Source organism: Microcaecilia unicolor, chromosome 11 (genome assembly GCF_901765095.1).
Source record: "Microcaecilia unicolor chromosome 11, aMicUni1.1, whole genome shotgun sequence".
Classification (NCBI taxonomy): Eukaryota; Metazoa; Chordata; class Amphibia; order Gymnophiona; family Siphonopidae; genus Microcaecilia; species Microcaecilia unicolor.
The window spans coordinates 162,552,410-162,577,508 of NC_044041.1; the positions used below are offsets into that span (position 1 = coordinate 162,552,410).

The 25,099-nt window shown below is 45.2% G+C and overlaps 1 protein-coding gene across 2 annotated transcripts in view; it reads left to right on the forward strand.

The window, feature by feature from the left end:
• LOC115480055 (WD repeat-containing protein 62-like) overlaps positions 1 to 25,099 on the forward strand; it is a 250,748-nt gene that overhangs the window by 158,892 nt on the left and 66,757 nt on the right. For both annotated transcript variants that reach the window (XM_030218472.1, XM_030218473.1), the window contains exons 21-22: positions 9,259 to 9,311; positions 9,425 to 9,670. In XM_030218472.1, the coding sequence (XP_030074332.1) occupies positions 9,259 to 9,311; positions 9,425 to 9,670 (299 nt within the window). The remainder of the gene's footprint in view (positions 1 to 9,258; positions 9,312 to 9,424; positions 9,671 to 25,099) is intronic.

Here is a 25,099-nt window from a genome sequence, read left to right on the forward strand (position 1 = left end):
AGAAAAGGGAAATAATAGACGAGCCGCTATATCTTGAAGGGTCTGAAAGCATTTTATTGCAATATTGAGAAGACCGATTTAAACCACATTGCAATAAGCCAACTGAGAACAGACAAAATCACGGGATAGTGTATGTAATGCTTTGAAGTCAAGGATGCCCCTTACTGATTTTATCCTCCAAAGTGTGTAAAAACCCTGTTTTAGTACTAATTAGATTGTAAGCTCTTTGAGCAGGGACTGTCCAACAAGATAAACTCATATGTGCTACTTTTTGTGTATCTGCCATTTTCAGGGCACAGACCGCAGAAGTCTTGCCCAGCACCAGTCCCGCCTCCCAAACATCAGCCCTGCCTCCCAATCTCAGCTAAGCTTCTGAGGATCCATTCCTTCTGAACAGGATTCCTTTGTTTATCCCACGCATGTTTGAATTCCGTTACCGGTTTCATCTCCACCACCTCCCGCGGGAGGGCATTCCAAGTATCTACCACTCTCTTTGTGAAAAAATACTTCCTGACATTTTTCTTGTCTGACCCCCTTCAATCTCATTTCATGTCCTCTAGTTCTACCGCCTTCCCATCTATGGAAAAGGTTCGTTTGCGGATTAATACCTTTCAAATATTTGAACGTCTGTATCATATCACCCCTGTTTCTCCTTTCCTCCAGGGTATACATGTTCAGGTCAGCAAGTCTCTCCTCGTATGTCTTGTAAAGCAAATCCCATACCATTCTTGTAGCTTTTCTTTGCACTGCTTCAATTCTTTTTACATCCTTAGCAAGATACGGCCTCCAAAACTGAACACAATACTCCAGGTGGGGCCTCACCAACGACTTATACAGGGGCATTAAAACCTCTTTTCTTCTGCTGGTCACACCTCTCTTTATACAGCCTAGCAACTTTCTGGCTACGGCCACCGCCTTGTCACACTGTTTCGTCGCCTTCAGATCCTCAGCTACTATCGCCCCAAGATCCCTCTCCCCGTCCGTACCTATCAGACTCTCCCCGCCTAAAACATACGTCTCCTGTGGATTTCTACTCCCTAAGTGCATCACTTTGCATTTGTTCGCATTGAATTTTAATTGCCAAACCTTAGACCATTCTTCTAGCTTCCGCAGATCCTTTTTCATATTTTCCACTCCCTCCCTGGTGTCCACTCTGTTACAAATCTTACTATCGTCCGCAAAAAGGCAAACTTTACCTTCTAACCCTTCGGCAATGTCACTCACAAATATATTGAGCAGAATCAGCCCCAGCACCGATCCCTGAGGCACTCCACTACTCACCTTTCCCTCCTCCGAGTGAATTCCATTGACCACCACCCTCTGGCTTCTGTCCATCAACCAGTTCCTAATCCAGTTAACCACTTCAGGTTCTATCTTCAGCCCGTTTTTTTCTTATTCAGACCAGTATCCAGATAAAACCCTGGATAAAGTTAGGAGAGCCTTGCTGAACCTAGCCTGCTGAAGGCTCTTGACATCAGTCTTGGAACATCTGAATCAATTCTACAATCTTACCAATTTCAGGGCTCCCCAGTATCCCCTGAATATGCCTGGGCATTCCCACTAGAATATGATACTGCTGCTTTTCCAGGAAACAGGTGTAAAGTCTATTCACAGTCTACCCTACTCTGAAATGGATGATTCCGGAGGATCTGAATTCTTCCTGGTCCTGCCCAAGACATCAAAAAAACTACAGGAAGAGGCATCACAAGGACAAGTTGAAGATAAATGGGTATTTGTATTCAATGCGAACCAGAGCCTGCCTCTATGGTATTATGTAAGCCACATTGAGCCTGCAACTAAGTGGGAAAATGTGGGGTATAAATGTGTTTAATAATAATAATAATAATAAATTCTGTCCAAAGTTCCTATAAAAGATATTTAGTCACAACAACCAGGTCTTTGATGTCATCCTACGATCCCTGAGCACCCCAAAAGAGAATGGCTTTCCCTATCAATCAGGTGTTCTGAGATCTACAACTCAATATTCAGCTGTCACGAAACGCCTAGCCACCCACCTGGGGTTTCCCTACGGCCACTTAGAGGGTCTATCCCCAGCACAGCTCTGTTCCGCCTGCACCTGCTGCTTGTGCTCTACACTATCACTCTCCTCCCACCGACTGGGTCACCACTGCCTCTGGGCGAGTCTCCCACTCTCAAATTATCCCCAGTGATTTCTAGGTTACTGGAGGCCACACTCCCAGTAGTCCCACAATTCCCAAAAACCACTCATAGACCCAACTCACAAATCACCAGGATTCTTTCAGTCCAGAAAAGCAGAGTCAATAAACAATTATTTATTGTCTTAAAAAATGTAGCCAGCTAAACACCAGGTGCTCTTGGAGGAGTAGCCTAATGGTTAGTGCAGTGGACTTTGATCCTGGGGAACTGAGTTCAATTCCCACTGCAGCTCCTTGTGACTCTGGACAAGTCACTTAACCCTCCATTTCCTCTACCTGAATATATATGTAAAACACTTTGAATGTAGTTGCAAAAACCTCAGAAAGACGGTATATCAAGTCCCATTTCCCTTTCCCCTTCCTAAGAAATACCTGGGGAGATCAAGACATATATATCAAATATAACTTTCAGCAAAGAGCTCTCTCTGTCTGTCTGTCTCTTCTCTTGGGCTGAAACTGGGGAAAAAAAAACAGTACAGTTCTATTGAAATGAGCTCCTGGGCCAATCGGAGCCCAGTCAAGTTTTAAAAATATACTGCTGACAGTGCTGTAGATTCACTTCTTCACCAAGTGAAACTAAAAAAGAGGGCATTCACTTTTCTATAACTGCTTTAACATAAAAGATGCACCACCTGCTGGCCAAACTAGAGAAATGCACTCCAGAATTGATTTAGGCAGTTTACAAACTAAAAAAAACAAAACCCTGTTTTGTCACAATAAGGAACATAGGTGCCTACTTTCTTTTATAGAATACTAGCATAACCACGAATGTTCATACTTAACTATGAGTGCATACTTTGCCCTGCTCGAGCTTAAATACAAGGTTCACTTAGCACCATTCTCAACTTGCCCATCAGTCTTTGGTAGCAGAGGCAGAGCGTAGGAGATCTAAGACTTCAAAAATTGCACACCAGTTTCCTACTAGGGAAGAATCAAGATACTGGGCATGGTGCAGCAGAAAGTATATCAAAAGTGCTGTTTTTAAGCTCAAAGTATGCAGTTGGTCATTTACAGGTGCTCTACTACTGTTGCTTTGATACAGCAGGCTACTGAAGTATCTCCTCCTGGGGGAATTCTACGCAACTGCACAGAGCAGAATTTGTGCAGAATTCCCCCGTCCTGCAGAATACACAGTATTCTGCTCAATGCCAGTACCAGGTCTCTTTCCCCTTGTCCCCAAAGAGATTGCACAGGAGGAGGAGGAGGAAATGAACTGCGGCACATCAGGTCACTTCCCCTTTCTCTGCTGGCTTACTACTACTACTACTTAACATTTCTAGAGCGCTACTAGGGTTACGCAGCGCTGTGCAGTTTAACAAAGATGGACAGTCCCTGCTCGAAGGAGCTTACAATCTAAAGGACGAAATGTCAAGTTAGGGCAGTCAAGGTTTCCTGAATAGAGGTGTAGTGGTTAGGTGCCGAAGGCGACATTTGAAGAGGTGGGCTTTGAGCAAGGCTTTGAAGATGGGCAGGGAGGGGGCCTGGCATATGGGCTCAGGGAGTTTATTCCAAGCATGGGGTGAGGTGAGGCAGAAAGGGCGGAGCCTGGAGTTGGCGGTGGTGGAGAAAGGTACTGAGAGTAGGGATTTGTCTTGAGAGCGGAGGTTACGGGTGGGAATGTAAGGAGAGATGAGGGTAGAGAGGTAAGGAGGGGCTGCAGATTGAGTGCATTTGTACGTTAGTAGGAGAAGCTTGAACTGTATGCGGTATCTGATCGGAAGCCAGTGAAGTGACTTGAGGAGAGGGGTGATATGAGTATATCGGTCCAGGTGGAAGATAAGACGTGCAGCCGAGTTCTGAACGGACTGAAGGGGGGATAGATGGCTAAGTGGGAGGCCAGCGAGGAGTAGGTTGCAGTAGTCAAGGCGAGAGGTAATGAGAGCGTGGATGAGAGTTCGGGTGGTGTGCTCAGAGAGGAAAGGGCGAATTTTGCTAATGTTATAGAGGAAGAAGCGACAAGTCTTGGCTATCTGCTGGATATGCGCAGAGAAGGAGAGGGAGGAGTCGAAGATGACTCCGAGGTTGCGGGCAGATGAGACGGGGACGACGAGGGTGTTATCAACTGAGATAGAGAGTGGAGGGAGAGGGGAAGTGGGTTTGGGTGGGAAGACAATAAGCTCGGTCTTGGCCATGTTCAGCTTCAGGTGGCGGTTGGACATCCAGGCAGCAATGTCGGATAAGCAAGCCGATACTTTGGCCTGGGTTTCGGCAGTGATGTCCAGTGTGGAGAGAGAAAGCTGGGTGTCATCATCATAAAGATGGTATTAGAAACCATGAGATGAGATCAGGGAGCCAAGGGAAGAGGTGTAGATTGAAAAAAGAAGGGGTCCAAGGACAGATCCCTGAGGAACTCCAACAGAGAGCGGGATGGGGGTGGAGGAAGAACCATGAGAGTGTACTCTGAAGGTACGGTGGGAGAGATAAGAGGAGAACCAGGAGAGGACAGAGCCCTGGAACCCAAATGAGAACAATGTGGCAAGAAGTAAATCGTGATTGACAGTGTCAAAAGCGGCGGATAGGAGGAGGATGAGGATGGAGTAGTGACCTTTGGATTTGGCAAGGAACAGGTCATTGCAGACTTTAGATAGTGCCGTTTCTGTCGAGTGTTGGGGGCGAAAGCCGGATTGAAGCGGATCGAGGATGGCACGAGAGGAGAGAAAATCAAGGCAACGGCATGTTCAAGTATCTTGGAGAGGAAGGGTAGGAGGGAAATGGGGCGGTAGTTGGAGGGACAGGTAGGGTCAAGTGATGGTTTTTTGAGGAGTGGTGTGACTACAGCACGCTTGAAGGTGTCAGGGACAGTTGCAATGGAGAGAGAAAGGTTGATGATATGACAGATGGGGGGGGTGATGGTAGGAGAGATGGTGTTAAGTAAGTTGGTGGGGATGGGGTCAGAGGAACAGGTGGTGCATTTCGAGAAGGAAAGAAGATGGGCGGTTTCCTCTTCGGTGATATCGGGAAAAGAGGAGAAGGAGGCCTGGGTTGGTTGGTTGAGAGAGTGGGTTATAGGGTGAAGAGGAGGAGATGGTTTGGTGGAGAATTCGAGGTTAATCTTCTTCTGCACCTTGTCGCGGAAGTAGTCAGCCAGTGATTGAGGAGAGAGTGAGGGGGGTGGGTGGGAGTGGAGGGCACTTTGAGGAGGGAGTTAAGGGTGGTGAAGGGTTAGCGCCGAGGGAATTAGTCAATTGGGTGTAATAGTTCTGTTTGGCGAGGAATAGGGAGGACTGGAAGGAGGCTAGCATGAACTTGTAATGGATGAAATCAGTATGGGTACGAGATTTCCTCCAGAGGCATTCAGCCAATCGGGCGCAGGAGCGAAGGTATCTGGTGCAAGGGGTCAGCCAGGGCTGGGGATTAGTATGCCTTGTGGAACGGGAGATGGATGGTGCAAGGGCGTCCAGAGCAGAGGAGAGAGTGGTATTGTAAGTAGAGACAGCCTTGTTGACAGATTCAGAGGACATGATGGAAGGGAGGAGATTAGAGATACAAGAGGATAAAGTGGGAGGGTCGACAGCCTGGAGATTCCTGGAAGTAGTGGTTAGTGTTGGGCAGGTCTGCGGGGTAGGGTGATGAAGTGTGAAGGTGATCAGGTGATGGTCAGAGAGAGGAAGAGCTGAGGCGCAGAAATTGGAGGGTGAGCAGGTAGAGGAGAGGACGAGGTCAAGACAGTGGCCAGATTGGTGAGTAGGGGTGGTGGAGCTCAGTTGGAGTTTGAAGGAGGAGGTTAGAGTGAGGAACTGAGAAGCGTATGAGTCGGATGGGTTATCAGTGTGTATGTTAAAGTCTCCAAGAATGAGGGATGGGGATGAGGGCTCAAGAAAAACGGAGAGCCAAGCATCGAATTCGGTAAGGAAGGAAGATAGGGACTTATCAGGGGGGCGGTAAATGACTGCAACTCTGAGTGGCAGCGGGTAGAATAGACAGATGGAGTGAACTTCAAAGGATGAGAAGCAGTGAAACTGCGGTAGGAGGAGAGGTTGAAAACTGCAGGAGGGCGAAAGTAGTAACCTGACGCCACCACCGCGGCCTACTGGGCGGGGAGAATGGGAGAAAAGAGAGCCTCCTTGGCATAGGGCCGCGACTGAGGCAGAGTCGTCAGGGGTGAGCCAGGTTTCAGTTAGGGCGAGGAGTTGGAGAGAACGAGAGATGAAGAGGTCATGGGTAAAGGAGAGTTTGTTGCAGACAGATCAAGCATTCCATAGGGTGCACGAGAAGGGGGGAGAGGAGGGGAATGGATATGAGGTTGGAGACATTCCGGAGTGGTCTGCATAGATAGGATGAGGATTGGTGTGGGGCTTAGACCAGATTATGTGGGAAACTGGCGGGGGATGGGGTCCTGTGGTTCGTTTAAGCAGTCAAATCTAAGCCGGCAGAGAAGGAGGAGGTGACCCAATTGTGCAATGATTCACTTCTTCTTCCTGCCACGCGATCTCTGCAGGAGAGGGGGAGAGCCAGCTACAGGAATACATAGAAAAGAGAAGGGTAGACAAATGTGCGTGTATCATTGGGGAGGGTGAAGGGGGACAGAGAAATGTGTGTGTATCATTGGGGAGGGTGAAGGGGGGGCAGAGAAATGTGTGTGCACACGCTATCGGGGAGGGTGGGGAGGACAGACAAAGGTGAATGTGCTATTGGGGAGGGTGGGTGAGGCTGGAGCTTAAAGAGGAAACAGGAGGGAAATTTCAGGTAGTAGGATGGGGAAATTCTGTGCAAAAAACACTACAAGTAAACAGCGCAGAATTTTCAAAACTTTTGTGCAGAATTTGGGTAACTACATACAGGCATGTGGATTTCAGCTCATATGATCTAAATATGACTCTTATGGTACAATTGATCCTAATTCATTCAGATCCACCTGCCTCAAAGCATCAGGTCTTTGCAGAGATCTTCACAACTGCCTAGCTAATGCTTTGGGAAATATCCTCTTCAGGAAGAAAGTCAAGGACACCATTTCTCAGATCAAGGACTACTGCTCAACCCTGTGACAGCTTTCTACCCAACCAAATGATCAATTCTTCCTGTTCCATAAGGGCCAGTAACTCTTGTAGAAGAAACTTTATCTGTAGCAATGCTGTCTCTACAGGCATTTTCAACCATACGCCAGATCACCCCACAATGCCAAACTGCCCAGAATAAGGAGGATAGGAAAAGAGGACAGCTTCAGAGAGAGTGAGTAAGGCAGTCATGAAGTGAGGAATCAAGGCAAAGTGTAAAGTAGTGGAAGAAAATGACTGGCGGAGAGGTATTGAGCTGGAGCAAAGGGCCTCAGGGAAAGGGAAAAAGTCGAATGCTAGGGATGAGATAGGAAGGGAGCAGGAAGCCAAAAGATCCACATCATCCTACCTCTTGGCAGTTTGACTCAGAGTAGAAAAAGCAGAGTACCCCGGTGGCAGGAACTGAGATAGGGGCTTCTGTGTCATGGAGCCGGGTCTCTGTAAGAAAAAACAGAGACTGGTGCATCTGAAGAGTGCCGCAAATAAGGGCCGATTTTGGAGCACAGAGAGCAGCAGTTAAGGAGCAGTAGGGAGCGAGGAAAGCCCCATAGGGAAGGTAGAAGGAAGAGAAGGGTGGGGTCAGTAGGGGAGATAAGTGTTGAGGAAGCGCAAGAGACAAGGGCTTTGGGTCTGTGAGACAGAAGAGGGGGCATAGGGCAGTCTCCCCCCCCCCCCCCCCCACAAAAGGGGATGGAAGCCATAAGAAAGAAAAGAAATAGACTGAATGTCAAGCACCTGAGCAGAAGTCTATTGAGGAAATGGGAGGACAGAAAAAGAAAGATAGTAAATATATAAGGTCGTTGCCCCAAAGAGCCCATGGCATGCGCCACCGCAGCATAGTTGCTGCTACAAGGACAGAGGAAATAGTGGTAGGCGATGTCACCTATGTGCAACAGGGGTGGATGGGACTTGGTAGAGCATCCGGAGGCTACAGACCAGCACAACAGTGATATGTGAATCATTCAGTCATTTCAGTATTTATATACCACTTGGACCTAAGCTCTGAAAGACAGAAGCAGCAGCAAAATAAAGCACAGGTACAGAGTAGCAAATATCAGTGGTGCAGACTCCAGTACTGGGATGGAGTAACAGTAGTAGACAAGGGTGGGCAGGATGTGCTAGAGTGTTAAGAGGCAGCAGACCAGCACAACGACGATAAGCTGTGCGATGGGGCTGGGCAGGACTTGTTAGAGCATCAGGAGGCAGAATACCAGCACAGCAGTGGTAAGCTCTATGTTCGGGAGGTGGGCAAGACTTGGTAGAGCATCAGGAGGCATCAGACTGGCACAACAGCGGTAATCTGAACATGCGCTGGGAGTGGGTGTGACTTGGTAGAGCATCAGGAGGCAGCAGACCAGCACTACAGTGGTAAGCTGTGCAACAGGGGTGGGTGGGACCAGAATACTGGCAAACACATAAATGCCAAAAATCCAGCTTTGTGTGTATCTATGCCAGTATCTTAGACAGCACATAGTTTGCAGGTAGGCATTCAAATGGGTGGGGCTGCTTTTGTCCAGAATCTGAGCACGATAATTTACACCAGTTCTATAACTGGTCTAAGTGCTCATGCCTGACCTCATACATGCACATATATCCAGGTATGCTAGTATTCTGTAAAGGAAAGTAGGTGTATACTTTCCTCTCCCCCCACCCCCAATTTCAAGAGGTCCTTGTATTTAACACAAATATGGAACATAATACAAAACAGTTACCATAGAAAATCTATGCAAACCATCTAATACAAAATATCCCTAAAAAGGCAAAGCAGAAAAATGTAGCAACAACTTTGACCTCCAATTCCTTCCCACAAACACCAACCCCATCCACCCTACCCCATAAACAAAACTATCAGAGGCAACCAAGCTAAGAACTTAATTGGGTAAGAGGACCCTACAGTTTCTTCCATTTAGAAATGATTTTTGACTGTTCAGCCTGTGAGCTCGTTTTAAAGCTTATTTTCTTCCCCTTTGTCATAGATTTGTTTTACACTGTATAATAGTTTTGTCATTAGAAACACATGTGGATAATTCTACCTGTTGTGATTGTTGTCGGGGATTTTAATCTGTCTTTTCTTGTTGCTTTGTTAGATCCTACCATTCTCCTTACTAATGGAAAGCTTCCTCGATGGGCAAAGAGACTGGTAAGGCACTGTCAATATAAAAAGAATTAATGGGGATACCTGTTAACAGCATCTTTCCAGTGCAATCAGATTCTTTTGTAAATAGATCTCTGGTGGCATGTTTTTTTGTCCAGGTGGGAGATGGCACAGATATCCCTGATAGTCTAGCACCCATTTCCCAGAAAGAATACCAGCCCCAAGGGCGATGGGCTGAGCGTGCTGATGGAAATGCCATCAAAACTATCTTGAATGCAAAGTACCAAATTTGCTGTGACACACCGAGCCCCAGCACTGTGTGCATGCCAGGAAGGACTGAAAAGTATTTCCAAGAGATGGAGAGGATTATTGACCCCCCAAATCTTGAAAGTCTTCTTTTTGAGGTCAGTGTTAACATCTCATTAAGATCCTTTCTAATTTCTGTTCCTCTCAGCTATATGAGCTAGAAGTCTTGCAACAAACCATAGAGGGGTTTATGATGACAAATGATTAGTTACCTGTTTTGTTTTTTTTTGTTTTTCTATTATGCTGTGCATCCTTTTTTTTTTTGGGGGGGGGGGGGAGGGGGAACGGCTTGCATTACGAATTACAGTATGGTCTTCCACCATTGAAGTTTGTGGTACCCTTCTCCTCTTGCATGTGTCTTCCTGTCAAAAGAATTAAGGTTATCCAGTCCTAGTTTTAGCCAGGGAGAGAGGGGGAAAAGCAGCTATGGATACTACTTTTTAATTGACAGTATGGAGGTAAGAAATAGGCACTGGGGTGGGGGGGGGGGGGTGCTTTTTAATTTTGCCATTAGGAGGGAGGGAGAGAACAAGGTGCATTGCTCCCAAAAGAAACTTTTTATTTGAATTAGGAGGGAAGATGAAAACATCTACCACCTCCTTTTTAAGCTCTTATTTGGCCCACCATAATTAACCGGGTAATTCTGTTGCCTGCCAGCACTGAATATCAGTGATAACCAACCGTGGTTTAACTTTCCCACTGGATCCTTCCCTAGGCCAGTCTTTGTACTAAATTTTGTGTGGGCTATGATTTGTCTAGACAGGGGACAAAGGGAGATTGGAAGGAGCATGTTTTTGTCTGACTAATTCAAATTTTTGAATAACTACATCTTTACCTTTTTATTCATTTCATTTGAAAATCATGCATCTTTCCTCTTGTCTGTTTTCCTTTCTTTATATATAATATATATATATAATCTCCTTTTAGTTTGGCATATCGATTTTAAATCGTATATGTATTTCCTTGGAATGCTTTCCCAATTTTACCATGGTTGATGTTTTTGAAATTCAGAACTTTTTTGTTTGATTCCTTTCCACCTAGGCTTTTAAATTCAAACTATATAATGTAATCACCAGCACTCAGGTGAGCACTTGCCTGGATATTAGTAACTTCCTGTTCATAAGTACCAGGCCTAGCGGCCATGACAGTGGGTGCTGCCTAAATGAGCTTCATGAGTGTGCCCTCAGAGAGAGTGCTCCATCCCCCCATAAAGTGGGCGAGAGTCTGGCAGGAGTTGTGCTTCTCACGGTTGGCAGATCACCGCACAGTTCTTGGCTATTGCTAGGTTCTGGCAGGCAGAAGCAGCAGAGTCAGTGAAAATTTGGATAAACATTTCTACAGAATTAAGATGGAAAATAACAGGTAACTAAATAAGGATCAATACTAAAACTGTTTTGTCACTACCTTGGTAGTGCCTGGGGAGCTTCAGGAGATTAACTGTTCTCAAGCCTTGACCAGGACTTGAGAACAAAGTTGTTTACCTCTGTGCTCCCACACTGAGACTAAAAAATTACTTCAAAGCAGGGTTGCCAGGTGGAAAATTTTTTTCCCACCCAAACCAGCCTAAATCCAGCCCAAAACCCGCCCAAACTCAAACCCCGCCCCTGACACCCCCACCCCCATCAACCCCGCCCCCGCCGTCATCAGCCCCGCCCCCGCCGTCATCAGCCCCGCCTCCCACGTCATCGTCCCCGCCTCCCCGTCATCAGCCCCGCCTCCCCCATCATCGGCCCCGCCCAAAACATCACTAACCCCTCCCAAAACGTCACTAACCCCGCCCCCCGCAGCCGAAAAAGACGCCCAAAAAACAGCCCAAAAGAGCAAAAAGCAGCCCAAAAAACCGCAACCCGCCGCGGGCAAAAATTTCCCGTGGCGGGTCGTGGAAAACCGCCCAATTGGGCGGTAAAACCGCCCACCTGGCAACACTGCTTCAAAGTTAGCAGAAAGAAAAAATTGTCACTTCTGGTACTGCTTTAACAAAAAAAAGACAATTGCCATCTGCTGGCCAATTAGGAGAAATACATGTCATCAGTAAAATAATTAGGAGAAATACTGTACATATCATCAGTAAAATAATACAGTTCATAGGCTTAGAAATCCACTGTTTCATCACAGGTGGGATGGGGGGAAGGGTTGGGAAGGACAGACATTTAAAGCTGTAGTTGTACTTGGTTTTCATGTTTGTGCTGGTGCTGTATAGTGGTTGGTTGACATTTGTAAACTTGTACCAGGCCTGATATTGCCAATCCATTACCATTTATCTGAGATCTCTGTAAAGAGAGTTTAGAATCTCACTTCCCCCTTCCCACCCCCAGCAGTTTCTTCCTGCTACTTTCAGCTCAGTTGATACCAGGGCTAGGATATTGGTTCCACGAGCTTTCATTTGTAACTAACCAGGGATTTTTTTCTCTTCCTCAGTGTCCTTCCAGATCAGCTCCAATGAGTGAATACTACTAGCTTCCAAAGTTAGCCTATAAGCACCCTATGCAGCTCACAGCTAGCCAGTATCTCTTTAGCAAAGCCTGATGAGTAGCTGTGCTCCGCTGATGCACTCTTCAAACTCAAACATAAGACTACTTGCTACACTATGTAGGAAGTACCAGAGCAGTGTCTTTCTCAAAGGAGGGATCCCCACACTGGCAGAAAGCACTCACTGAAGCCTGCATCTTTCCTTGCTTTCAATTCCAGATAATGCTTAGCAAAAGAATGTAAGGACACTGACATTGCTGCTTTGTAAATATCTACAGGCAGAATGAAGCTACTCTGTGCCCAGGGGCTACTTGCTTCCTAATGGAGTGTACCTTAAGGACTGACAGAACCTGATTTTTTTAGCTTAGAGATATCTGATTTTGTATAACATTTCTTTGTTCTTTAAACCCGCTCTGAACCTAAATTTAGGGAGAGTAGCGGGCTACAAATACCCGTCATCACCATCTTAAGCCACCATGCTTATGTGCACCTTTGAAGATGCTTCACCTTTCTTCCACCTCCACCGACATGGCCAGGTTTCGAGTCTTCCTCAGGGAAGAGGTTCGATTTACTACAGCTAGCACACTCTCATGGCCATGTCAGTGGAGGTTCTCACACTGTGGAAAACAGCTGCAAGCTAAGCACTATGTTGAACTAATTTTGAAAGTCTAAAGATCAATTTGAAAAGGTGGTAATTTTGAAAAATTTAAGTAATTATATACACATAAAATTGAAAAAAATGGATTGATGAAGATGTGCATATCGTTGCTTTGAAGATTTTGGACTGCAGCATGTTTGCTGTGAACTCTGATGATCCTTATATTTAAAAAAAAAAAAAAAAAACACTTTTACAGATCAAGATTCCATATGTGGATGTGTTTAGTTTGAGGCACTGATGTAAATGTTTTGAACTATTCATTTTGCTGGCACTAGAATTTTGAAAAGATAGTTGCCTGGGAATTGGAATTGTGATGATTATAAATCCCTGAACAAAGTACGAGTTGTAGTCCGCTATATATGATTCATCACTTATTGCAAATGGGGCAGGAGCAGTCGGCTGTGGCCACTCTAACACTAGCTCCTGCATCCCCTCTCCCCTCCCTCCACCACCACCACCTCAATTTGCCATCTTGCATCCCTAATAGAGTTTCAGCCTGAATCCACTGACTGCTGCTGCAGTACTCTGTTAGCTGTTTATTTTTCTTAAACTCTGAGCCCAGAGCCTCTGGTTTCTCTCATTTTGGGAAAAAAGGGATGTCAACTTGCATAGCCCTTCACCAAGTTTATACTTTGGGGAGGGGGGAGGATAAGGATAGTCCTGTCTGTTCCTGATTTGTACAATTACTGCTTCTGCCTATGCTTTGTCTGGGAGATATACTCCTGAGGTGTAATCTCAGGAGCTTGTTTCAGTGATCAACTGCACCTGACACTTATTCACCTTCTGCTGTAGAACCAAGAATACTGACAAGTTACTTAGAACCAGCAGTGCTAATGTCACTGGAAAATAATTTTCTCTGTCTTCATCTTCTGGCAGAGTGGTATAAACCTAGGATTTGAGGCAGTATGGTTAATCCTTTTAATTTTTTGTACTGCATGACCAGAAAGTTGGATGGAGTGAAAGTGCCTTTTACTAAGGCGCGCTCATATTTTTAGCGCACGCTAAAATTGTGGGCGCGCTAAACATTAGAGATGCCCATAGGAATGTTTTGGTGTCTCTTACGTTTAGTGCGCCCACAATTTTAGCGTGCGCCAAAAACGTGACCCAATTAGGGATGCAAGATGGCAAATTGAGGTGGTGGTGGTAGAGGGGGGGGAGAGGGGATGCAGAAGCTAGTGCTAGAGTGGCCACAGCCATGAGAGTGTACTAGCTGCGGTAAATTGAACCTCTTCCCTGAGGAAGACTCGAAACCTGGCCATGTCGGTGGAGGTTCTCACACTGTGGAAAACAGCTGCAAGCTAAGTACTAGATTTCAGCATGCCCTTTGACACTGTTCTACATAAGTGACTTATAAATAAACTGAGCCCCCTAGGTATGCAGAGATGCCCTGTCACAAGTATTAGGCATGACACACTCATTTGGCTGCCCTTAAATGCCAAGCACCCCCTTCATATGCATTCACCTTTGAGATGCTTGTGAATGTATAGGGGAGCAGTGGGTCATTGTAGGCTCTTATCCAAACTCTATAAATCTCTGGATCCAGACCTGGGGAACAAATTGAGGCATATAAGAGCCTGGGAAGTAGGCAGGGGAGTGGAGTTAGAGGTGAAAATGTGGGCAAATATTTTCCAACAAATCAATAAAATAGCTATGTCAGCCACTTTAGTGGCTTTAAATTTCTGTACTGTTTGTTTATGTTTATTAAAAACTTGATATACTGCCTAATACCAACAAGAAGGAGCTAAGCGGTTTACAATAAAAATTTGGAAGTACAATAAAACTGAAAAGAACTCCATTTCAAATAGGACAGAAGACAAAAATTCATTCTAGGTCTAGCATATCCATAAAAATCCAACTACCAAACATAAAAACTGTGTGCCAGGAATTACACCATCAACTGAAAAAATAGAAAACATTAATCAAAGGTTTGTTGGAAGAAACAAGCCTTTAAAAGAACTTTAAACCTTTGAATGGATAGCTCCGAACATAAAGTTCCTTGGAGACTAGTCCAAAGTGAGGGAGCCAGACAAGAAAAAGCAAAATGCCTGGTGACCTCATTATTAATATGCCTAGGATTAGGTATAACCAGTCTGGTTTGAGTCAAGAGATCTAAGTTGATGAACAGAAACATAAGGAATGATAAGGTTTGATAGGTACAAAGGAACTCCTGTGTGATATGTCTTATCAACTAAAATGAGAATTTCAAAAAGAAAGCAAAATTTAATAGGAAGCCAATGCAACTGAAATAATAAAGGTGATGCATGATCCTGATTCTTTGAATTACAAAGGAAATGAGCAGCACAGTTTTGAAGTGTTTGAAGTCGTTTCAGTTGAGATTGTGGTAAACCTACATAAATCACATTACAGTAATCTAAAAGTGACATGAATAAGGCATGAAGTGCGCAGAGATTGGAGTGTGGCAAAACCTAAACTATTTGCCTCTGAAATATGCTTTGAAAAGGAAAGTTGAGAATCAAACCAAACACCAAGATAGTGGGAACAAGGTGTAAGTGATAAAGGGGTTCTACAGCTATTTTATATAACGGGCTGGCGATCCATCGGCTCCCGATCCCCTCTCGGAGCTCGCCCGTTGTCTAGCAGGGTACTGGCCCGGATCTGATCTTTGGGGTCCGCGAAGATCTGGGGCTCCTCTTACCACCCACCTGTCTTGGAGCAAGCTGTGTCGGGGGGCCGCTGGCGATCTTCAAGTTTCAGTGCCAGTGGACGGCCTGTTCACTTTGCCGGAGCGGTTTCGGGTGCCGGGCGGGGTGCTCGATTGGGCTGGCGATTTCTGTCTTCAGGCTCCCTCGGTTCGTCCGTGCTGCCAGTTTCCTCCGCTCTGCAGGACTGGCCTGCCGTGCTCTGCCTGAGCCCTGTCGCTGCCGGGCAGACCGTTGACTGCTGGGTGCTGCGCTGTTGCCTCTCCGCTGCTCGTCATCTCATCCATCGGGGAGTCTGCTGCCTTCGCGTCCTCCTTGCCCGCCTGTTGGATTTGTACCCTGGCTCTTCTCTTCGGCTGGAACTGATGGAGGTGCAGTGGAAGAGGTCTCTGGCTTGGAAAGCCCCGACGGTTGGTGCTGCGGAGGACGACCGTTTGGTCCGCCATCTTGACTCCTACGCCACTGACTCCGTCGCAGAGGAAGCCTGCCTCCAGCGTCGTCCTGCCTCTGCATGCTGCTGCTGTTTCTTCAGATCTTCATTCGCCTTGCTGGACCTGTTCTTGTTAGGCTGGATTTCCATCATCCCTCTTGGCCCACCTGGACTTCTGCTGCCCATCTTTGTCTCCCTTACCTTTCCCTTTCCCTTCTCATTCTGCTCTCCTGCCCTAACTATTGAAATGTAACTGTTGCCCCCCCCCATCTCTCCCTTCCTCCCCCCCCCCCCCCCCCCCATTTTCAGGGTAGTTTTGGCCCTGTCTCCTAAAAAAAAGTAAAACCCAGCCCCAGATGTGAATGTATGCCGATGCCCTGCAGCTGCAATGTGGCACATACAGGAAAAGCAAATGTATGAATGTGAAAGAAAAGGTCCCTTTGCCGCTTTGCTTTTTACGTTGTCCAAGTGTTGACGGTGTCAAAGTTTTGTTGTGTCTGTGAGCTGATTGCTGAGACTCTTTTCCTCTGCTGTGTGTTGGAAAAGGAAGAGCTGAAACGTTTCCTTTGTAGTAGGCAAACAAAACCCTTTTTTTTTTTTCTGTAGAAATTCTTGTGCTTCTCTTCTCTGCCTGTTGTTCGATTATGACTGCAGGCAAAATTGTCAATGTGTTGCAAAGAAGAGGAAGTTTTTAGTGCTCTGTGTTTGAGAGGATGTCAGTCTGCTCAGCTGTTGTTGTTTTTTTTGTGTATGTGAGCGGATTGCTGAGACTCTTTTCCTGTGCTGTGTGTTGGCGAACGAAGAGGTGAAACCTTCTCTTTGTAGTAGGCAAAGAAAACGGGGTTTTTTTTCCGGTTTTGAGGGGGTTTTGAGGCTTCTTTTAGAACGTTGGGGTTGAGAATTGTGGCTGAGGGCGGGTCCTGAGTGACAGTGAGTGGTGCATGAGTGATAGTGAGTGTTGCTGACAGCCTAGCCTTCAGTGTTTCCCTCCCACAGAGTGAGCTTCAGAATGTTCCAGGTGAGAATTATTATAAAGAATATGGTTGCGAGGCCCTTAGACACAGAGTGAGCATGCATCGACTGGGTCTTCACTTGTCTCGAGTCAACGTCAGCTGCTGTGCAGGCCCCCTGGGACCGATCAGCGTTGGACCCAAGGCGATGTGAGGATTCAACGTTTTCCTTGTCAGCACTGAGGAGCATCGATGCCCAGCTTCGGAAGAAGCATCGGTTACTCTCCAGTCATGGTGCCAGGAGCTCCGGGGCACTGAGGGGTCCCCTGGTACCTGAGAAGTGTCTGTGCCGGGAAAACCACTCCCCCTCCATAGAGGAGGTTCCAGTATGTTGGTCTCAAGGCAGCCAGGACCAAGCAGCCACTTCGACCTCGCAAGTTCAGCAGCCTATCTCTACACAGATGCCCCAGCCTTTCCTGATGTCAGCCTTCGATGAGCGCATCTGGGCCTTGCTACCTGAACTGTTGGTGGGGTTCATACAACAGGGTGCATCGGTATCTGGGGTGCTTACAGCTGCCCCGCATGGCCATCGGCCTGCGTTGAGGTCTATGATGCCAGTGCAGCCCGTGTCGGCAACCCCTCTGTCGGTGGAGGAACCTTTGCCGGAGTCGAGGTTGGAACAGACACCTCAATGCCCCTCTCAGGGACATAGTTCCTCCTTGTTGAGGTGGGCTTGGTCTCAGCCCTCCCATGAGGCGTTCCTGGCTGATGCCGATGTGAAGAGCACTCATAGGAGTCAGATGAGGACCCATGGTACTTCTCATAGGAGAAGTCCTATGGCATCCCATCCCTCCCCTCCACAGGAAAGGATAAAGTCTCCACCTGAGAGCCTTTCCTCATCTTTTGTCAAGGAAACGGCGGCTGCCATTCCTATTCCTTTGGAAGTGGAGGACGAGCCCAGGGCCAAGATGTTTGAGGTCCTGGACTATGAATCTCCTCCTAAAGAGGCTGTGACGGTTCCGCTTCATGAGATTTTAATGGACGTTCAGGTGGATGGGAGTCCTCTGTCGGTCCCTGTTCTCCCTAAAAAAGATTTGACACTATGTACCAGATTCAGTCTTCCCCTGGATTTGATAGGCCCAGTTGCCTCATCATTCCCTGGTAGTTGAATCTGCACTCAAAAGGGCTTAGGAGTTCTAGGGACTATGCTTCTGTGCCCCCTGGCATGGATGCTAAAACACTGGACTCTTTTGAACTGCAGATGTATCAGGCCTCTGTGCTCATCTCCTATATCCAATCATACCAGCTCTACACGAGCCTGTACTTGTGGTCCTTGGTGTGCAGTATATCTGATTTGGCAGACTCTTCCACCAGAGCAAGCCATATCAGTTCACCAGCTGGTCAAGCAGCAGAAGGCATGTTGTAAGTTCTTGGCAAGAAAAGGGGGGCAGGTGGGAGATGTGGGCGGGGGCTGGAACTAGGACAGGTGGGATACTGGGGCTAGAACTTGGGGCCGAAAAGAGGGGACAGATCCTGGATGGAGCGAGAGGGAGGGCAGACCCTGGATGGAAGGGGGAGCGAGAGGGAGGGCAGACCCTGGATGGAAGAGGGAGCGAGAGGGAGGGCAGACCCTGGATGGAAGAGGGAGCGAGAGGGAGGGCAGACCCTGGATGGATGGGAGAGGGAGGACAAATGGTAGATTGAAGGGGCAGAGAGAAAGGGCAGACGGTGGATGGAGGGGACAGCAGAGAGGGCAGACACTGGATGGTAGAGAGAGAGCGAAGACAGATGCTGGATGGAAGCAAGACAGTGAAAAGAAGATGAGGAAAGCAGAAACCAGAGACAACAAACTGTAAACAAAATATATATTTTTATTTTTTTGCTTTAGGATAAAGTAGTATTGTAGCTGTTAATGACCTTGATTCAGATTATACATTGGACCTCATCTCCCTCACTCATCCCTAGTCTTTTCTTCTTCATCTCTCCTATACCATATCCCTCTCTATCCCTAGTCCTTTTGCTTATCCTATCTCTGTTTATCGTCCCATATCCAGTTCATTTATTTAATACTTTACTACTATGTTTACTCAGCTTGTATTATTTCTCCTTACAAGACTTTGCTATTCTAGTTACAATGTAAGCCGCATTGAACCTGCTATGTGTGGGAAAGCGTGGGGTACAAATGTAATCTAAAGTCAAATAATATGGAGTAATTTGATCTTGCCTGATGAATTTCTTTTTTTAGTCCTACCTAACCAATCTAGAGCATATGAGTTGTGTCTGTCGACTAGCGGACAGAGACAAGAGAAATAAAATAGTTCTTTGTGACTCACTCCTTAAGGGCACCGTACAGCCTCAGATACTCATTATTTCAACTGATAGAGCAATGTGCTATCAATTAATCCTTCTGCTTGAGGTATTGTACTACATGTATTCATCTGAATGTATTGTTTTGAAACCATTTGGAAAGGTTAAGCTGTTGAAGGAAAAATTAAATCCAAAAGGAAAGAATGGAATGAGAGAAGAATCACAGATTAATAAGGGCAGGCCTCTGTACTGATCTGATTGGGACTAAAAGAGGGAAAATTAGCAAGTAAGATCTAATTTCGCCTTCCTTGACATCTTTGCCAGGCCAGCCCAGAATCTATGGGATAAAGCACAGCACTAATGAAAATAGGTAAGACTTCAAAATTTCTGCTTTTAAACTGCTACAAAGGCAAGAATAATGTGTTTGACACGAATACAGAAACAACTGTGCGTACCCCATTTATCTAAGTTGGATCCCTCAGAAGCAACTAGATCTACAGAGACTAACACCCAAATGAAAAGTAACTCCAAAACCCCCATGAGGAAGGATTCTGATAGAGTGCAAGCTGAGAAACCTTACTTCTTGTCCCTAGGATGAATAGATTTATGGGCCCGTTTGGCTTTAGGACAATTTACTCAACTCTAGACTATGAAAGAAAACAGCAAAAAAAAATCAAAGTGCATAATTCCAATTAAGAAATAACAGAAGGCGATTGGAAGAGTTAGATTAAAACTGACATGGAGGAGCCATCAGTTAAAGGACCTAATTCCCAAATTTAGGAGATATCTTTTAAGAGTAACATACAAGTGTAGAGCTCTTGAAATTCCTGAAGAAGATAACAAAAGGTAAAATATTTTCAATCCTGGAACAGGAATTGGAAGAGAAAAGCCTACTAGTCCGAATGAGCATAGTAATCCCCTCCATTAAATACCCTTTGTTCCTCAAACATAACCATTGGAGAGCCAGACTGTAAAACAGAATGGAGCTGATCTTCTAATAGTTCCAGTTTTACCAGACCTTGATGACAGCCTTTTTGTGTATGTGTAAGTATCAGGGGCCAGTTTCCATAGATATGAATGATGTTTGCAAACCAGAACCTCCAAAGCCAGTTTGGAGCTACGAGGAGCACTGGCTCGGGATGAATCAAGATCCTTGAATTACTCTGCTTAGAGACAGAAACGCCTCTACTAGACTGTACTAAGGTCAAGACTTCTAGACCCTCAGATCCTACCTCCTTCAGACTGCTGTAGAAATGAGATAGTCTGTGCTTTTTCTCTATGATGGTCTTGGATGACAATTCCCACTCTCCCTGGGTGAGAGAGTAGGCATTGAAATCTGCCAGGGTGTTATCCACTCTGGCAATATGCACTGTCTAGAGTGATGAAAGATGCATTTTGTTGTTTTGCTTCCCTCTTCAAGAGCCTTGCTTCTCAGGCTCCTGGAGCAAGGTTGGTGATTTCTTGACTGTTGATGTTAAGTACTGCAATCATGTTATTGAATAAAGTTCTCAACTCTCTCTTCCTGACTTTATGCAAAAGGGACTCAAATGCTGGATGGAGACTAAGTTCTCTGGCATACTGTAACTTGACAACAGTCTCCTAAACCATGTAGTAGTCATTGGTGGTCACTCCCATCTAGAAGAGCGAGTGTATACTTTCCGCCTGCAGCAGATTGTGAATTTGAAGCCGTCAGCTCAGGCTGAAACTTACCTGAGATATCAGGTGACACTAGAGACTGTGTGGTTGGTAACCAACCTACCAAGAAGTACAGAGTATATAGTTAGGCTCAGTGCAAGGTAAAGGGTGCAAGCTGTGGGCCCTACTGGACAATATGGCTCTAGGCTTCATATCTGTAATCCTTAAGTGCAAATAAGAGATATTTACAGATTACTACCAGAGTACCATTCAGCCCATCACTAAGTACAGAAACTTACCCTGGGTAGGACCAAACCTCAGGGCTAGAGGTCAGACATATATTGCACTTCAAGATGTGCTTCCAGAGAGTTTTACTGAGCTGAGATTGTAGATGAGATGGCTGGATGAAGAGGGCAGCTATGGAAATCCTGAAGTACGTTCAGAGCTGGGAAATCCACGCATAAACTGGAACTGAAGGATCCTCTCATGCCTGTAATGATGTCCAACAGGATTTTAGCCTGTTGCAAACAAATGCATACCTATGGGGACACCAGTCTTATCCAGTAGGAACTCAGTCCTGCAGAGGTCAATTTAGAAAAGTTAACTTCAAAGCTACCCTAACTAAAGTGACTGAAAATACAAGTGAAGGATAAGGATGGGGGCGTCCTGTTCATTCAGATGTCATGAGGTTTTTAGCCAACCAAGAACCTGAAGATCCTTATTCTTATGGGGAGTCTAGCTTGTGCTCAGCTTCATTGAATTTGAAGTAGAAAACTATCTGCAATAAGAGAGAAAGGCAAAGTAAGTTGATGCTTCTGCACTTTTTTTTCCCAGAAAGTACGACAACATGACACTTTACTACTACTACTACTACTACTACTACTACTACTACTATTTAGCATTTCTATAGCGCTACAAGGCGTACGCAGCGCTGCACAAACATAGACGAAAGACAGTCCCTGCTCAAAGAGCTTACAATCTAATAGACAAAAAATAAATAAAGTAAGCAAATCAAATCAATTAATGTGAACGGGAAGGAAGAGAGGAGGGTAGGTGGAGGCGAGTGGTTATAAGTGGTTACGAGTCAAAAGCAATGTTAAAGAGGTGGGCTTTCAGTCTAGATTTAAAGGTGGCCAAGGATGGGGCAAGATGTAGGGGCTCAGGAAGTTTATTCCAGGCGTAGGGTGCAGCGAGACAGAAGGCGCGAAGTCTGGAGTTGGCAGTAGTAGAGAAGGGAACAGATGAGAAGGATTTATCCATGGAGCGGAGTGCACGTGAAGGGGTGTAGGGAAGGACGAGTGTGGAGAGATACTGGGGAGCAGCAGAGTGAGTACATTTATAGGTTAGTAGAAGAAGTTTGAACAGGATGCGAAAACGGATAGGGAGCCAGTGAAGGGTCTTGAGGAGGGGGTAGTATGAGTAAAGCGACCCTGGCGGAAGATGAGACGGGCAGCAGAGTTTTGAACCGACTGGAGAGGGGCCAGTCTTATACTAGGAGGAAAAAACATTTTGCCTGGAACTGGATTAAAATTTATGCTGTGAACATTTGCAGTCAACAAACAGGAAAATAGTGACTTGAAGTTGGGTGGTAAGCACCGTGGCATGAAATGCTCATAGTGCAACACATCGGTTAGATTACAGCTCCTCCAAAAAAAGATAAATTTTGCAAACATTGATGACAAGTCAGGCGGCTAAAGAGCACATAGCAGTGGGAAAGAGGAATTAACTGTAAAAATTCCGCTGCAGAGTAAACCATCACTTTTATCTCAGAATTTAACAAGGCACCTTCATGTCCATTACTTCGGATACTCAATCGTTGAGCCTTTCTTGCTGGCTGCTAATTCCAGAGACAGAACCGGAATGTTTGAGGCCAAGCTTCTGCCACCTACATAGTATCATAGTAGATGACGGCAGAAAAAGACCTGCATGGTCCATCCAGTCTGCCCAACAAGATAAACTCATATGTGCTACTTTTTGTGTATACCAAGGATATACAGGATATACAGGACAGGTTGAACATAGAATGAGAGAGAAAATAAGAACAAGCAAAGTTAATAATAATAATGAATAAGTATGCATAAAATGTCAATATTTGCATAACTAATAATACAAATAAAGATGAAATTAGCATAGATAAATGTACATAGAAAATCATCATTAACATAATTAATAAAAGGCAATGTTTTTATGAATTTGGTTTTCACTTTAATGATTTTTCATAAAATCATTTTTTTGTCACCCCTGATTTTATGCTATGACTACTAATCCAGAAATGAAACCCTAACTTGAGGGTATTGACTAAGTCCAGCTACCTTCAGAGTGAGCAACATTGTACTTGCTAATAGTTTTTAGAACTTGTCAGACTGAAGCTTCCCTAGGTGGGTAGTGGACTAGTCTGGCATGACTAAAGGAAAGAAAGTAAATAGGTAAGTTTTAAATTTTACCTTCCTCATCATCCATGCTAGACTGGTAAAGACAAGTGGGATATCTCCAAGTTCTACCCAGATGAGAAGGAAGCCAGCACACCCACACTGCTTGGGGCAGGGTGCCATAGAGACGAGATTGCTTACCTTTCCATGCAAAAAGGTGGGAAAATGTGGGATGCAAATGCAATAAATAAAATTAATATTTAGTGAAAAAAAAGATTCTGCATCCTCAGTGAGCAGGTTTGCTGGCTGTCTGGGATCTGCACATTCTTGATAGTGGTTTTTTTTTTTTTTTTTTTTAAATCATTTATAATTTTTCTTTTTACAAGGGTCACTTGCAAACAGTAATACAGAGATGATTGTACAATAATACAATATTAGAAGAAAACAATCTCAACTAGATAAATGGATTATATACAATCTTTCTCTTAGACCACAAAATAAATAGGGAGTGGAGGAGTGGCCTAGTGGTTACGGTGGTGGACTTTGGTCCTAGGGAACTGAGGAACTGAGTTCGATTCCCACTTCAGGCACAGGCAGCTCCTTGTGACTCTGGGCAAGTCACTTAACCCTCCATTGCCCCATGTATGCCGCATTGAGCCTGCCATGAGTGGGAAAGCACGGGGTACAAATGTAACAAAAAAAAAAACAAGACAAGATCAATTAAACAACAGTAAACAAAGAAAACGTGGTATTAACCTGATTATCCCCAGTTATTATTTATCTGAATCATTATTCCACATTGATCATCTGGTTGGCCTCCTCAAACCCAAAATGGTGTATAGTCAATTAATTTCATTGGAAACATACTTATTGTCCAACATTAGTGGAAATAATACACCTGATTTCATTTTTTTCTCTTTTAAAACCAGAAATTATTTAATAATACAAACACTTGAATCTCTAAACCAATTCCTACTGATTAAGGTAATCCCAGTTTCACAGGCTTCACTCCTTTTGAATTAATATACTAAGAGGAATCATTTCAGAGGAAAAAAAACTTTAGGAGTCATACCTGGAACTCTGGGAAAACAACAATCTCGATATTAATCATTTGTAATAATATTCATTTTGTTCAAATTTTTCTGGTTTATTAACATTTTCAAAATCTTAACCGTTTCCTATTCCTGTAGAACTTCATTTGATGTATCATTTTTCATTCTCCAAGGATTCAATTAGATTATCCATGTGGCTCACTAATAAGATTATATCTGAAGCAAAATTATTTACTACCACCATTAGGTCCTGGCGCGCCTTCCAGATGATATTTAATGTAACCTCCACGGGAGCCAAAAACTCCAAGCTGATAGCTCTTACGGGTTTAGGAGTGGCACCGCCGACACTGGTTCAGCTGTAAACGACTTCCGTTTCAGCATACACTCCTAACTCACTCCTCCACTCCTTTGGGCATGGTGGTTAAATGATTTGAGAGCGATGAAGTTGTTTCCAGGTCCAAGAGCATCGACGCTCCTTCGCCGGTGCTAATCAAAGGACTCATCAACCCAGTCATCTGTGGGCAGCTCGTCGCGCAGAGGTCCCATACTTGCTGCACAGGGGACAAAACGCTGGCCATCGGCGGCTGACCCCCCCCCCCCCCCTTGTCCCCTTCCTCTCAGTTAAGGCAACTGCAAATGCAAAGAGGAAATTTCAAGTAAACAAAGACAGAACTTCAGAGGACAGCTGGGCCGTTGAGCGTACGAGCCCCAGGTCACCATCTTTCCACTCTCCCTAGTTTGGGACACTGTCTGGTTTCTCCTCAGAGGCCTGTCTGATATGGGTAATCCTTCAGCATAGACCCCCTGAGTCATTGAAACACGGAAGCCCCTCCACCACTACAAGGTGGTGTCCCTTCAGAGGGGATAGTTTGTTTGTTTTTTAATTTATCCATTTGTGTGTGTTGGTTCTGTGTGTGTCTGGGAGGAGAGAGCAACCCTCTTATTATATCAGTTTCTATGGTCGAATTGCTTCTCCCATAGAAATGCATTGGGCATT